The sequence below is a fragment of the Symsagittifera roscoffensis genome, chromosome 1, assembly GCF_963678635.1.
Source record: "Symsagittifera roscoffensis chromosome 1, txSymRosc1.1, whole genome shotgun sequence".
NCBI classification, from domain to species: domain Eukaryota; kingdom Metazoa; phylum Xenacoelomorpha; order Acoela; family Convolutidae; genus Symsagittifera; species Symsagittifera roscoffensis.
In genome coordinates, this window is record NC_087062.1 from 94,319,485 (window position 1) to 94,335,492 (window position 16,008).

The 16,008-nt window shown below is 36.8% G+C and overlaps 1 protein-coding gene across 1 annotated transcript in view; it reads left to right on the forward strand.

Moving 5' to 3' along the window:
* The window catches only part of LOC134840836 (golgin subfamily A member 6-like protein 22), a 48,377-nt gene that overhangs the window by 17,616 nt on the left and 14,753 nt on the right, over positions 1–16,008 (forward strand). Inside the window, exons 9-10 of the mRNA XM_063856823.1 lie at positions 642–761; positions 3,773–3,913. Of these exons, the coding sequence (XP_063712893.1) occupies positions 642–761; positions 3,773–3,913 (261 nt within the window). The remainder of the gene's footprint in view (positions 1–641; positions 762–3,772; positions 3,914–16,008) is intronic.

Consider the following 16,008-nt stretch of genomic DNA (forward strand, 5'->3'; position numbering starts at 1 on the left):
GAAAATCAAAATTCTTCAACTCAGGGCTTTGACGCAAAAATGATGAAGGATGGTTTTCACCGTGTTCAGGGGCGGATTTAGGGGGGGGGGGGACGCCCCCCTTCTCCTCAGGGATTCGACCCCCTGCCGAACCAAAGGGCCCCCCCTTGGTACTTTTTAAGAAATCCACTTTTGGCCGACCGACCCTAAAATTTTTCCAAAGGCGCCTTCAGCGCCAATATATACTAACTTTGAGGGGAGCGCGCGCCAGAAAAATGCTATTTTTTTGTCAAAATGTTACAAAAAGTGCCCAAAAACGGCTTTTTTGACCTGTTTTTTCAAAAAAACTTGCCTGCGGCGCAGAAAATTTGGCCAAAACAGCGTCTTTTTAGTGCTCTAGGACAGCTCTTACGGGATTGAGTGGAAGAAAAATGTTGTCACAAATGTTCAAGCTTATATTTTCAATAAAGTAGTTATAATTTAGAAGGCTGCTCGAACGCTTGTAATCAATTGGCCCATTTTGGGAAGTCTTAGTTTGAAATTGATTCGTTTTTGATACCATCAATAGTTACACGTTGAACATGCGTAGTAGCATGTAGATGTTAGAGAACCTAGTACTATTCACTGCTGTCTTTTGTGAAATTGGCGAGTTTTTTTGCCAGGAGCGTTCTGATATGGTGAGCAGTCAGAAGAAGGAGATCGAAAAAATGAAGGTGATGTTTGAGGCCAAGATGATGGAACTGTCGGCTGAAAATGACAAACTGAAGGAACAGCTCGACCAGGTAGTGCTACCTCTAAACTCAAATTTCAGAAAACAAATTACGAAATACATAGAAATTCCCATATTTGTTTTTTATACTTTTGAGCTCGAGGTATCAATAGTTTCATACTGTAAAAAAGAATTCCGTCAAAGGCTGATAGGTATAAAAACGAAATTGGTCGCGCCAATATTCCCTCACTTTCTTCCACATATTTTTGTCCCGACCATTGAAAATGGTGAGGAACTTTGCATTCGGGTCTGTTTTAGTTTTTTGTTTGTAGTTTCCACGCAAAATCAGTTACCACAAATAATAATCAGACTGGGTTGTGTGATATACCATATTAAAGCCTGTTTAGTCGTAGTTCGAACCACATAAAAAAATTTCCAAAAAACTTTTGTATGGTTAAGAAAAACCGGTTTTAAATTTTTGTTTTTTCGTCTTAATTTGAGCGAATAAAGCAAGCCAGCAGGCTTACAACAGCTGAATTATGCCTATTTCAAGACCTTAAAACTTAATTTTAGGCAAGTAAACTAGTTTTTGGAGTTTTTTAGCTTCTTTTTAGGAACCAAAAATTTTTTTAATTTTCTTTTAGTTTACTAGCCATTTTTCTACAAAATATGTTGTCCAATTTGCCTACATTTCTATGACTGTCTAATATGCCTAAAAATATATTATACCTCAGATCTTTTTATCACACCAAGCAGAAAAAGCACACTGATTCGGAACGAAAAGTTTCTCAACCGCAGTTTTTTACAGACGATGATCGGAACATTCTGTGCTTCTTGCACAGTAACCGGCTATCCTTGTTTATATTGTTTATTTGGTTGGAAACAATAATTTGCCATTTTTTGTCCCCTGTTTGTAGAGGCAGGAAGTAGTTTCGTGCTAAGAAGTCGTTGCGTGGCTACAAAAAATGACGCCAAAAACAGAAATGCTTACTCTAGTTATAGGTCAAACTGTTGAAAACATTTTAATTATTTGCGTTAGTCCATATAGAAATAATTCTGAAATGCTTTAAAAAAGTTGGTGAGTTTCGACGTGATTTTATTAAAAATATCAGGCCGAAGCCAGAGCCGAAGCCGAAGCCAAGGCCGAAGCGGTATAAAAGGCCGAAGACTTCCCCTTATTTGGCATTGAATAGTTTTTGGTAATTAAATAATAAAAAAAGTTTAAAATTTTGAAAAAAAATCAACAATAAAATGCAAGAATTTGAGTCGTACAATATCATTACGACCAATAGCTTGCCTCAAATCAATTCGATATTTCGATTGCTGGATAATTCGACACGCATAAATAATTTGTGCTGCACTTTCAGCATCATGAGAAAATCTTCACTCGCAAAAATTAGTCCGCAGCATAGCCAAAGTGGTTTTTTTGAGTCCCCTAGAGCTTTATAAAAAGTAGGAGTTAAACATCCCAGAGAAACAGCATCTTTAATGGAGTAGAACTTTTTTTTCTTAAAAATTATGATTTCAATTGCCAAAGTTTGACTGAACGAAAGTTGGAGAAACAAGACTAATCGTATCTCACGAATAAAAACCCTGACGTAAAACCAACTTAAAAGTACAAGTTTTTAGTCTAAAAATTTGTAAAATAATTGCAAGAAAATATATATATTTTTCATTTTTCTTCAAATTAGTCTAGTTTTTCTGCGTGGTGAGATAAAATGATCTGACGTAAAACTATAATCTAGGCAGATTCGACGATCATAGAGTTAAGAAAAATGACTAGAAAAACAAACGAAAACATAGGAAAATTTTTTTAAAAGCTTTTTTTCAAAATGGCATTTAAGATCTCCAAAAACTAGTTTAACTCGAATAAAAGTAAAATAAGTCAAAAATAGTCTACTGCAACGGGCCTATATTGAGCATTACTCGCTGGAATTTAGACCAGTTTTTTAGACCAGTTTTTCTCGACACTAGAAAAAAATTTTGATAGTTTTTAATGTGCTATAAAATCGCGACTGAAAGGGTTTTATTATGATATATCACTCAACCAAGTCCGAAGATTATCTGTTGTACCTGATTTTGCGTGGAAAATAAAAAGAAAAAAATTGAAACACACACTAATACAAAGTTCCTGCCCCTTTTCGATGGTCGGAACAATTAGTTTTTAATGAGTCAGTCTTCTAACTGATTCCGGAATACACCTATAAATTGCGGAAAAACAGATGCGCGATAGTCAACTACTTGTTTTTTTTGGCTGATTAAAAAACCACCCCAAACATCAAAACTCCGTCAGTTTCTTCGAAAGTCGGAACAATTATGTGTCAATCAGGAGCGGATTTAGGGGGGGGCTGGACGCCTTTTTCTTTTTCCTCAGGGATTCGACCCCCTGCCGACCCAAAGCCGTCTCCCCTTTGGTACTTTTAAGAAATCCAGTTTTGGCCGACCAAATTTAAAATTTTTGGCGCCAATATATACTAATTTTGAGGGGCGAGCCTTTTTTGGCCTATTTTTTTCAAAAATTTGCCTGCGGCGCAAATTTTGGCCCAAATAGGAATAAAACAGTGCTTTAGAGCTCGAAAAATTAATTTGGTCGACCTAAAAAAAAAGGTAAACAAAATTTTAAAAATTTCGAAAGTTTTTTTGAAAATCCGCCCCTCCCTCGAGAAAATCCTAGATCCACCCCTGGTGTCAATAGATAGGAAATATACCACTTTGTTGTTTAAATTGGGTGTGAAGGAAGATAAATTAAAACCAATTGTATAGCTATAAAAAAATTATTTGAGATACAAAATTTGAATCAAAATATAATAATCTGACAACATCGGACATTTTTTAAATAGACTATTTCCTGAGTTGAAGTATGCCCTATAAAAATCTGTAACTTATCGCAGGGGCGAATTTAGAGGGGGAGGGGCGGGGGCGGGGGGTTGGGGAGAGCGGACACTCTTTTCTACCTCCTCCCCCTTCCTCAGGGGTTCGACCATGAAAATCCGCCCCCCCCCCCCCTCGAGAAAATCCTATATCCGCCGTTGACTTATCGTATTGTTTTGCTAAATTATTACTTCCGATTTTTCTGAACTGCAGGTGGAAGACAAGTTCAAAATGTTGCGTATTGAGACCGAGAAGAAGGGGTCAGGGTCAGGCGGCGGCAAAAGGGGAGGGGCCAAAGGGGAGCCTGAAATACCCCCCGCTGTGCAAGTGGAACTGGTTGACCTCTCGAAACAGGTATGTCACTCAGTACTTTTGAAGCGCTAAAAAACTTCAGTTGTGCAAAAATCAACATTTCAAATCAAAAATCAACATTTTTTCACACCAAAAACCCTAGATAGGATTTTGAATAACAATTTTAAGTAGTATTGTATCGTGTCCCGGATCCTAAGGGGGGGGGGGGGGTCCTTTTTAAGGGGGGGGGGTCCTTTTTAAGGGGGGGGGGGGTCCTCACGTAAAGCAAAATCCTAGGAAAGGGGTCCTTAATTTTTTGGAGGACCCCTATCCTAGGATTTTGTAAACGAAAGAAATTTTCCACCCAAAAAGCAGAAGACCCCCTGCTTAGGATCTTGCTAAGTTTAGCTTAACAACAAGGGACACGATACAAAATTCTTTCTAATTCCAATTTTTGGGGTCCTAATTATTGGTCCTGGTTAATTATATGAATCATATTAATTGTTATATTTGTTTCGGGCAAATGAACTTTCGACCTAGTTGAAATTTGTTAGTGAACGGGGAATTGACTTTTATGGTATATAATAAAAATGCGCCGGCCAATTTGGCAGCGTAGCTTAACTGTTGGCAGCAGTAAACTAATTCCTTAACTTGACCTAAATTTTATGGTGAAAAGGCAATAAATTGAAATTACTCTCAAAAGGCGGCGGCCGTTTCTGGGCAAAATATACCAAATGATAAATTTGACAAATTTTGAATTAAGAAAAATGAAATTAGAGAGAACTTGGTGTACTGAAGATATTGATAATGAACATTTACAATAAAGAGTGTTTTCAACCGCAGAAAAAAACTCATTTTTCAAATTTAGTAATGAACGCTACGTCGTCTTCCTCGAAATGGCAAAGGAAATTTCAAAGAAAGAATACGAGTTAATTTTCAAAGAACAATTTTATTTGAGTGAGCTTCAACAAATCTCTTGGTGCATTTCTACAAAACAACAGTATGGTACTGTGAGCGATTTGAATTTTGCTGATTATGAAAACGTATTCGACTATTCGTTTGATTTTACCTCAAAAAGGGTTGATAAAGACTTGGAGAGAAAAATCCGTCTATGTTTCAACAAGCTATCAAAATACAAAAAACTCCCGGTGGTTTATTTAATTATTTACCACCGTTATCTTAATGAGATTAAATGGTATTTGCAAGGTCACTTTTATTTCCACTGGCTTGAAATTCAGCAGGTTGGAGAGGTGTTGGAAAAAATAAATATTGAAACTGCAAAAAAGCAGAGTAACTCCTATTGATTTGAAAATAATTCACGAAATTTATACGTCTTTGAAACAAACTTATCCTGATAATTCTAACCGACGCAACTATTTTCTAGCTGCATGTTCTCTGTTTTTTGTTAGTTCTGATAACTTTAACTACGACATTTTAATTAAGTTGAGACCTTATGGTGGCTTGATTGGTATTGATAACTCTTCCTTGGACAAATACTTGCAAAATTCCAAAATTTTACGATTGCACGCTATTTTGCACGATGCGGCCCGATTTATACACGAATTTTATCAACAGGGTCCCACGTACTGTTACATGTTGCCCTGGAACTGTAACAACAGCTTATTGGGACATTTGAGTGGAATAGCGTTCTGCCTTTTCATTAAGTTGAAAAAACCAGAAGTTTATCATTTACTAGAATGCTAGGCGAGAGATCAGTTGTGCTTGACGTGGAAGGCTTTCGTTACAAGAAAAACGCCTTTGTGGTTAAAGAATTAGCAATAACAACTTCAGACTACAGCGATCGACTCATTTTCCTACCTCCAGTGAACTTCAATATACTAGCAAAGCTTGAACAAAAAGCTTACAACTGGTTAACAAATTATTTACACGGTCTCCATTGGGAAAACGGTGATTATCTTTATATAAACTTGAATCAAATACTTCAAAGTTTTGTGCTGAGAAATCCCGGTGCCGTTTTTTACGCTAAAGGAAAAGAAAAGACAGAATTTTTGGCCAAGTACTTGGACCGAAAGATTGAAAACCTAGATGATTTGGGCTGTCCTCGGGTTGAAAACTTATATTTTAAAAATTATCCAAGTTGCAATAAACATATTCCACATTACAACTCCAGGAATCATTGTGCCCTGAAGAAAACCAAGGTTTTTTATGATTGGTTGAAAAATGAACAACAGCGAGAGATCAGCGAAAGTGGAGTTATACCTATCACCAAATTCAATGCTTTGTGCGTGGATGACTCCAGAGGGTGATATTAAAATTTCATTAACGAGAATAGAGCGTATTGATTGCAGTGGCCAAATTGTTCAGAGGAAGGAGCAAATAATAATTTCCGAAGAAGAGTTGTCTACGTTGAAGAGGTTTTTTCCAGTTATTGATCAATTTGTATACTTCCAGAGATTCAAGTTTATCAGAAATGTTAGCCAGCAAGCGAGGAGTATATCTTCCCGAACTAGTCTTAGTACCCAAACGTCAGCCAGGAGTTCAGATGGATCTAAAAAGCAGTGAATTGCCAGAAGAGATTAAGACGATTGTGAAAGAGGATACTGTGAAGAAAATAATGTACTACAAAAAAACTGCAAATATCCCAGCAAACTTTGTTTTAGAAATGCATGACATAAATGATAGAGATTTCACACGTTATAAAATTTTTTACTGCTCTCAAAAGTAATTTAATTTTTTACAAGCTTCATTCACAGAGAGAAAGAGTCTAACACAGTCTGTAGAATAAATAGTTTCTCAAATGTCAGAAGCAACAACAGCAGTAGATGAACCTGACGCAACATTAGTAACAGAGTTTGTTTATAACGAGAAAAACAGTGAAAAAAATCATGGAAGTTTTGTAACAATGTAACTTTGCCAAGGTCTGAAGTAGTTTTTGTTGCGCAAATGGTAGTAATTCTAATTTTACTAACTTTCTGCATTCTCAAACTTTCTTTCACTAAATTAAGTTGCGAAGAAACGTCAGTTTGGTTCTCGATTTTATCAGGCTTGGTTGGTTACGTACTACCAAACCCAAGAATATGAATAAAGTGATTGATACTTCGACAAGAATTTTTATGGCGATAGTGGGACCTTCAGGATCCGGGAAAACTGAGTTAATTTTGAAACTTCTGATGGGAAATACTTTTTACCCTAAATTTGGAACCGTTCTATATCTTTACAAAGAGATGCAACCTGCATTCTCAGAAAAAGTGTCTTCTCGCGAGGTGAACGTGGAGTTCATGAAATTCGACGGATTCGAATCTGTGAGAAAATTAGAAAATGTTCTTCTAGTTTTCGATGATTCATGTGAAGACATCTATAATGACAAGGAATTTGTTAGGTTAGCGACAGCGGGTAGACATAATGGGATAGATGTAATATATGTTAAGCATAACTTGTTTCAACAAAGTCGATGGTCGCGTACGATTGATTTGAACACTTCACACATCATTCTGTTCAAATCGCCTCGCGACGTTCAGCAACTAGATCTTTTAGGAAGACAATTGAATGTATCAAAATTTTTGAGAAACTGTTACGAATTAGCTACCAGAGACTCTTTTGGACATCTTCTAATCGACTTGGACCCCCGTACATCAGATTGTTTGAGATATTGTTCAAATATCACACCACCTGGGCCAACAGTTTTTTATTTACCCTTATCTGAAGCAGAAACTACTCCAATCACAAATGAAAAAGAAAAACTTATCTATTCTGCGGCATATGGTACAACTGAAACCTGACCAGCTAAGAAGATTAATTAGAAAAACTTCAAATCGTGAGATCATAACACTTATTTGTGAATGTTTGCTCAATGTAGTCAATGGAAACGTACCCGTTAAAATCGCAAACATCGAACGATTCGAGACAGCATACAAATACTTAATAACTCCAAAAACCAGTGTTGTCAAAAGACGTGCGATTATTTTGAGTAAAGAAGGCTTCCATTTAGTTCGACAAATACTTTTTTATTGTTACAAGTACCTCACAACTTAATGATGACTGCTGAAGAATTCATTCTAATTCCGAAACACTTATATGTTAAAGAGCAGCCACATGCTGCACGTGTTCTTCATGATAATAATATTAAACATAAAAATGCTCAACTGTCCTATCTTAACCGGCTTAGACCCCAATTACCTCCACAAACTAGTAAGACTACTGCAACGAAGGAAACATTTACGGATAATGTTGAGCCCCAACAAGAACAGCTTAAACTGTTAACGGACGATGAAGAAGTACCGGTCGAACGTGTTAAAGACGAAATACTAGAAGAGAAACACAATAGACATACCGAAAGAATTTTAGGACAGTTACAAGTTTTAGAAGACAAAAAATTTGTTAGAGCAAAAACCGTACTTGAAATCATACAAAATTCAGAAAGAGTAACCATAAACCGTGACAATGAGGTGATATATGTAGATAAAGTACCAACAGGACTTAAAGCTACAATTTTTTTATACGACATACAACAACCAACGAAAAAATTACACAATCCGGCGTTCATTAACATTTTAACTGCTCTCAACTTGAATGAAAACCTGGTAATAAATCGAAATGCCAAACACGCGGTTCAGTCAGCGCCTATTAACGCTCAAGAGAAACAAGAACCCGGACTCTCAAGAACCCGCTCAACGTCGCCCACTTGGCAGGAAAAAAGTAGTGCAAACCTTAAGAGAAGTAAAAAACACAAACGAAAAAGTCTCAGCGGTAATAGAAAAACCAAAAACCAAAAACGTGAAAAAGAGTCAGAGAAGGCTCTGACTCATACGGAACGCCCCATAACGATTCAGATTCTCCAACGTCAGAAAAGACGAAGGCGCAAACAAAACAATGGGAAAATTACCAAGATTGAAGAAAAATTGTTGAAAACTAAATACAGTGACAAAGGTCCCGCGTTATTTGGTAGTGTGAACAACTTGATAAAAGCAAGCAATTTGTCGCGAAAGAAAGTTAAAAATTTCCTTCATACTGAACCTGCTTACACGAAATATCGAACTGTGATCCGAAAAACGCCGCGACTCAAGGTCATAGTTTACGATATCGACGAAATCTGGTCATTAGATCTGGCCTTTGTTGATAAACTTGCCCAGTACAACCATGATGTTAAGTATCTGCTTGTTGCAGTTGACTGCATGTCCCGCTATCTCAGAGTGCAACCCTTGAAATCAAAGTATGCTACTACAACAGCAGAAGCGTTCAAACTAATGATAACGACAAAACAACCGGAAAAAGTATGGGTGGACAAGGGCACAGAGTTTAAAGGGTCCTTCGAAGCATTATGTAAAAAGAAAGGCATAAACACATATAGCACAGAGAGCGAGAAAAAGTCCGCATTCGCTGAGAGAAAAATCCGTTCCTTGAAAAATCTTATTTATAAGTACTTGGAGGATAAATGGACTTACTCACACATTGACAAATTGCAAGATTTTGTCAATGCAATTAATTCGAGAACAAATCGTGTCACAAATCTTGCACCAAATAAAGTAACTAAAAAAGATGTTCCTCGCCTGATTTCATTAAGAGCAGAACAGTCTTTGAAGTTAGTTCGACGTCCAAAGCTTTATGTTGGTGATTATGTTAGACTTGCCAAAGTAGACATACGTTTTCGCAAGGGTTACAAACAATCGTTCACCGATGAAGTGTTTGAAGTTTTTGACATAAAAACACGAAATCCCCCAACATACAATTTGATTGATTCTACAAGAGAACCGATTGAGGGAAAATTTTACGAGTCTGAACTAATTCGCGTTCTGGAGAAGGACAATCATGACTGAGGGCACTTCCAACAGCCTTTTCACCCATAATGTTCCCCCTTCCTTCACAATTACCCTAGTTTCATCTGCATCAATGAACGTTTTTAAAGATAACACTCTGGTCAACTTCAGAAATCTCCTGAGTGAAGAAATAAATTTGCAAGGTGAATGGAGAGTAGCAGTTACAGAAATTACCTTCCCTACTCAGATAAACAACGTAACTGACAACAACATTGTGTACTACAAAAAAGATCGGGTTATAGCAAGCATGAAAGTTGAGAAAGACAAGATCTCCAGACCTTACCTTGGAGAAACAGCAAAAATAACAAAAGGAGAATATACGAGCATTGATCAAATACTGGACGAGATTCGTCGAAAGACAGAATTAGAGAAATTGGATTACGTAATAGATCCAATAACCAAACATCTTTCCTTATGGCTGCATTATTGGGAAGGTATAACTTTTTCAAGCCCGCAAATTCCTAGCCTACTTGGCTTCAAAGGCGTCAGAGATGGAACTGGTTATCATATAGGTTACAAACAAGGAAGCACGAAACATAGCTTATTCTCTACCCAAGATCTTATTGCTGACTATCCCGTTGATGTATGCGCTGGTACTCAGCTTATGTTTATTTATCTGGACATAATTCATTATCAAATAGTCGGAGACACAAAAGCACCCCTTTTACGAGTCATTGATAAAAATCGTCGAGTGAAAAACGGTTACGCATGTACAATTGAACCGAATAATCGTAAAGCGTTTAGTAATTTGGATTTTAAAAAACTTTTGGTCAATAATATTTCCAATATTTCTGTGAACTTGCGCACAGAAACTGGAGGACTTGTTCCTTTCGCTGGAGGGGGAAAAGTTGTTCTGACTTTGAAATTTCAAAAGTTTAGCAATTGATCAAAATGGATTCATATTACCACAACCAAGCAAACCTACCACATTTCTCGGGGCATTATAGACAACGAGGCAGTGGCTTCGGTGCATTAGCCTTGGGAATAGGAAGATTCGCACTTCCACTGGCTCGAAAATGTGTGATACCCGCGGCTAAAAAAATCGGAAAAGAACTACTTCTTCAGGCAGCTCCAGAACTGATAGAAGTTGCAACAAAAAGAAAAAGTCCTAAGCAGGCACTCAAAAGCACCGTTAGAAAAACAATCAAAAAGCAAGTAGGAGGAGGAAGTAGATCTTGGATAAGTCATCCGAAAAGAACGACGGCATTTAAACGAAAAACGAGACGCGTCATTCCCAGAAAACGAACTGCACAGAGAAGTCGCTCCGATTTCTTTACAAGGGTTAAAAATGATTTCTAATTTAATCCCGAGTGAAGCAACTCACAGCTCCTTGGACTTATTTGAGAAACCGCTTTTTCTTGTCACTTTTCAAAATGCATTCACCCAAAAAAATGGACCTTCCTACTCTCCTGATGGTCCTATGCTCGAGTTTGAAGTACTCGGCGACAGAAATAATTTCATCGATCTTCAACGTACTCGTTTGGAAATAGTTGCACGAATTGTTCGAAGCAATGGAAACGTGCTTCGAACGCATGCTACAGAGGCGGCAAACAGAGATACGCCATATTTTGTTAACAATCCTTTATCTTCATTATTTTCTGAGTGTACACTGTCTCTGAATGGTGAAAAAATATCAACTACCAATGCTAATTTTGCCCATAAAAGCTTTATTGAGACCGAGTTTTCATACGGTAATGATGCCAGAAAAACATGGTTGGCTTGTCAAGGTTATTATTATGAAGAAAATCCATCAGCCATTGACGGTGCTGGAAGGAGAGCTGATGATGTTACGGAGCGTAAAGGTCTCGTTGCGGCCTCGAGCGAGCTGAAGCTATTTGGTAAAATTGCTTGCAACTTTTTGTCGTGTGACAAGCATCTACTTAGCGGTGTGACAATAAGATTGTCTCTTAGACGTTCTCCTAATGATTTTGTTGTCATATCTGAAGATGCAGCTAAACACTACAAGGTCCAAATAATCGAAGCTAACCTCTATGTCAGAAAGATGACTGTGGTTGACTATGTTCTCTCATCAAAAGAAAAAACTTTGTTGAAGAACCCGGCAATTTACAATTATATCGAAGTAGTACCAAAAACGTTTCTCGCAACTGCAGGAGTACAAAGCTGGCGACAAGAGGATGTTTTTGCAAAAGAACCTGTTCGAAGAATGATAGTAGCAATGAGCATAAACGAAGAAATTTGGGTTGAATGAGATCATTGTGTACAGAAACGGTCTACCCATTGCCGGAACTCCCATCTCAACATCAGACAATAAAAGAATTTATTACAATACGCTTGAGGCTCTTGATTTTGTTTTAAACACTAGTCATGGAATCAGTCTCGCTAATTATGATAATCATTATATTATGGCTTTTGATCTCACGTCTACTCAGGAGGCTTCACACGATTTTATTCATCCTGAATAGACCAATTGCACTATTTCGCTCGAACTCAAGTTTGACGCAGGTCTCGGTAATAACGTCGAGTTATTGTTTATGGGAGAGCGTGCATCAACAGTTTATGTGCGTTCAGATAGAAAAATTACCAAAAACACTCTTATGACCTAAGATAGACATGGATAATCTTCAACTAGTAGAAATTATTAACCGTTGTAAACATTTGAAACATCGCTTTAGAGGTGTTTTTCCGGCAGATTTGCCATGCTCTTCAGTACTGAAAAACGATAATACGTTCATGATTATGAATGCCTCACCATCGGATCAACCTGGAACCCACTGGTTGCTTTTTGCTCAAGCTGGAGGACAGATATTCTTCGCAGATCCTCTAGGTAAACGATTATGTGATTATCCCCTCGTGTACAAGAATATGCGACGTACAATTCACGAGGGAAATCAACTACTGTTGAAAAAACCAATACAATCAGCTGATTCAGTGTTATGCGGACTTTATTGTATTTATGTTGCTCATGTTATAATTACAAACAAATTTCTAATAGGTTTCAAACTTAATGATCCTGATTTGATAAGATTTTCCAAACATATGTTATTCTAAATTAATTTATTGATGTTTTTGTAAAATTTATAAATTCGTTTTTTTTTTTCAATTCATTCTTATTAACAACAAAGTTTTTTTTCTGCAAGTTTATGTGAACCGCGAAAAATTTCATATCAAGTCCTTCGAAATATTAAGGCATGGCCGTTTGGTTTAAGGGGCAATAGCTAACCCGGCGTTGCTCGTCGCTACGCTCCTCGGGAACGCCTCCCGCTTGTGTAGTAACATTTTTTTTTGATATACAAGAGCGAAAGAAAACCAATATTTAAAACTTGAATTTCTTCTCCATGATAATTTTCACAAACAAAGTGTTTGAATCAATTTCCATACAACCATACCCACTTAAAATTATGTCAATTTTTTTTAGAAAACTCAGCAGCGTTTCCACCATTCAAAATATTAGTAAAGCGTTCAATTGTTACGTTAGTAATCAGGTCAGTTTGAGTTTGAACAGATTTAGTTTGCGAGCCGAAGCAAACTTGAGGGAATCGTCTGCGAACTGGAACACCACTAACATCTAAGTTGTTGATGGAGTTATAATTCACAGCTATTTTCAGTTTTTCCATCAGAGGGCCAGACAATTCATAGTTGGAGCAACCCAAAATTAAATATTTGAATGTAGAGAGAAGACAAGGAACAACGAAGGCTTTTGAAGTCATCTTGTTAAGTAAATTGGTAGACTCTTTCGTAAATTCGACCAGCACATGATAATGTTTTTCGTTGTCAATCGAATGGTTGCAAAAATCTAATTTATTCGAATGGGAGGATACTGCAAAATTTGCTTTTGAAGCGAAGCCTGAAAAGTTGGGTTCATGATTCAGGATGAAAAATTTGTAATTTTTACGGAACTGTTTGAAATAATCAGGGGATTGCTCATACATTGCTTCAACCATTGCTATGAAGTTTCAATCGAATAACGAGTTGATAATGTTACACAACCCGACAGTTATCATCGTTTTCACTTTCGCATTCCTTTTCAGAGCATGAAGATTTTTTAGATTTGTTTCGCTTTTTTCTAAGTTTTTCAGTCATGTCGCAGTTTTTTGCTTTCGTCAACCTTTTGATTTTTGTAAAATTGTCCGCCAAGGACTCGAAGACAAAGTTATTCCTTGTCGATACTTGAAAGTTCCCTCTTCGTCTTTTTTGTACAATTTGATAGTTATGTAAGTACCGGTCTGTGCGAATGTTTTTGCACCGACTCTAATTAAACGTTTATCATTCGAATATATATCCCTAAAATCATCGAAATAGTCTACATCCGTGTCAAGAGAAGCGTACATTATAAATGAATAACAACCAACTGGTTTTTAGTGTGGAACGTTGAAGAATGACTGATCACAGTATACGAGACAGATCATGCGCTCCCAAAGTAAAAATTTAGGTGATAACGTTTACGAGCGCCCTAAGCCATAATGATAAGACTTAAGCACCAAGGATATAATTTCTTTAACGATAAACCTCTTTTTATATGGGTATTTAGTTACTTTTTCCCCCGGCTATACTCTAAAAATCTTCTAGTGTTATTTATTGTGACGGTTATTTTAATGACTGTTATGAATCATGGTAATGAATTTCTAACAGCATAACAAAGAATGTCTGGCAAACTATCATGAAAACTTGATTTTGAGTGCTTTCGCCCGTAGCCACTATAATAAAGCTATCACATAAATCTAAAAAATCGGGTTTTCACATTCATTCCTAACATGACCTCAGGCGTCATGCTTAAAAGAATGAATAAAATTTAATAGCCTCGCCTAAAAAATTATTAGCTTTGACCTAATTGAACTATGCCACCCCTTTTCTGATCTCATTCTCATTAATAAACTTTTCATACTTTTCATTCTCTCAATTTCATTTCGGTAGTTCAGTCATTTCATTTTAACAAAACTTTAAACCTCTTCAAGTCATGACTAGTCCTTTACAAATAATCTCAGTGTCTGATCGAGAAAGAACAATTATCTACCAAACATACACGAGAGAGTCGATTGCAGTCATCCATCAACAGAAAGAGAGAGTCTCTCCGTCTACAGCAAGTCCGTTCAATGACTTGGCTCCCCGAAAAAACGACGAGAATCAAAACGAGGAATGGACTACAAAAAGTCATATCATGCTACCGAGCTACCTCCTTGATCACATCGATCTACTTAGACAGAATCGAAAACGAATGTACGAGAGTTGCACTATTCACGAGAGCTATCCGGCATTAGAAAAGACGGAGATAAACGACACAACCTCGCTCGAGCAGTCTCCAAGAAAAATTCTCTTCGCGTATGACTGCGAGTCAATGCCGTTGTATGAAAATCAGGAGGGATGTATTCGTGATTATGCAGAGCGCGAAGCGTACTGGGATATTCCGACAGCAATGTCTCCCGAGTCGTTTGTTAGGGGAGCAGTTTCAACTCCAGAACAATCAACTTCCTATTCGGATGCTCGGGTTTCATCTAGTGCGGAGACAATTGATCTAGTCACCCCAGATCTCATTCAAGGCACTCCTCCAAATGCAGCTTGCTATGCGCCAAAAAAAAGAAAACTACAGTTTCGAGGTTTCTAATAACTTAAACAAAAAAACTTTCCTTTGTTTCAAATATTATTCCAAGGTTTTATATTTTCATTTTTGTTTGATTTGACTTCTAAGCTGTTTTAACATTACTGTGTGTATATTTTTTGTCTCAGTTTTTGTTTTGCTTAATAGATCAATTAAAGTTTGCCCCGTAAAGTTTTCAGCAAAATGTTAGAGAAAAACTAGAAAAAAATCGCAAATCGAGAATAATTTTACGCTAAAATTGTTGTTTGAGAAAGAATGAGAGAGAGAGAGAGAGATAAATACACTTGCTCAGTAGTGAAACCCATTTGGAATATCCTTCTCGGGATATTGCTTTCTTTTCAAAAGAAAGATAAATATGGAAGGGTCCAACATTTTCTTGTTGGTAGTCCAACCATATTTATTTGGCTTTTTTATCAAACACTCTCTGTCCTCTCTCTCATCATACTTTGTGCCCGGTGGGGTTAGCCAGGTCTTACGCAAAGTAACATAGAGTGTTTTAAGCCATAAATCTGCATTATATTACATTCATATACATGTTTTGGGTGTAAAACGGAAAATTTTTTTGGTAAAAATGTGAAAAAAAAAAATTTATGTTTTTTTTTTCGAAAAATGAACATGACCCTCAACCCTGCTCAGAAATTCATGGCAAATTGATTGAGGGTAGTTTCAATGGATTTGGAGAGAAAAAAATTTTTACCAATTTTTATTTCAATATTTTCACAAAAATCAGATTTTCTCAAAAAATCACAACTTTTTAAGCATCTACTCTCATTGATTGGGCTATAATTGTTTTTTTTTAATTTCTATGCGTGTCCTAATTACGTATCAGA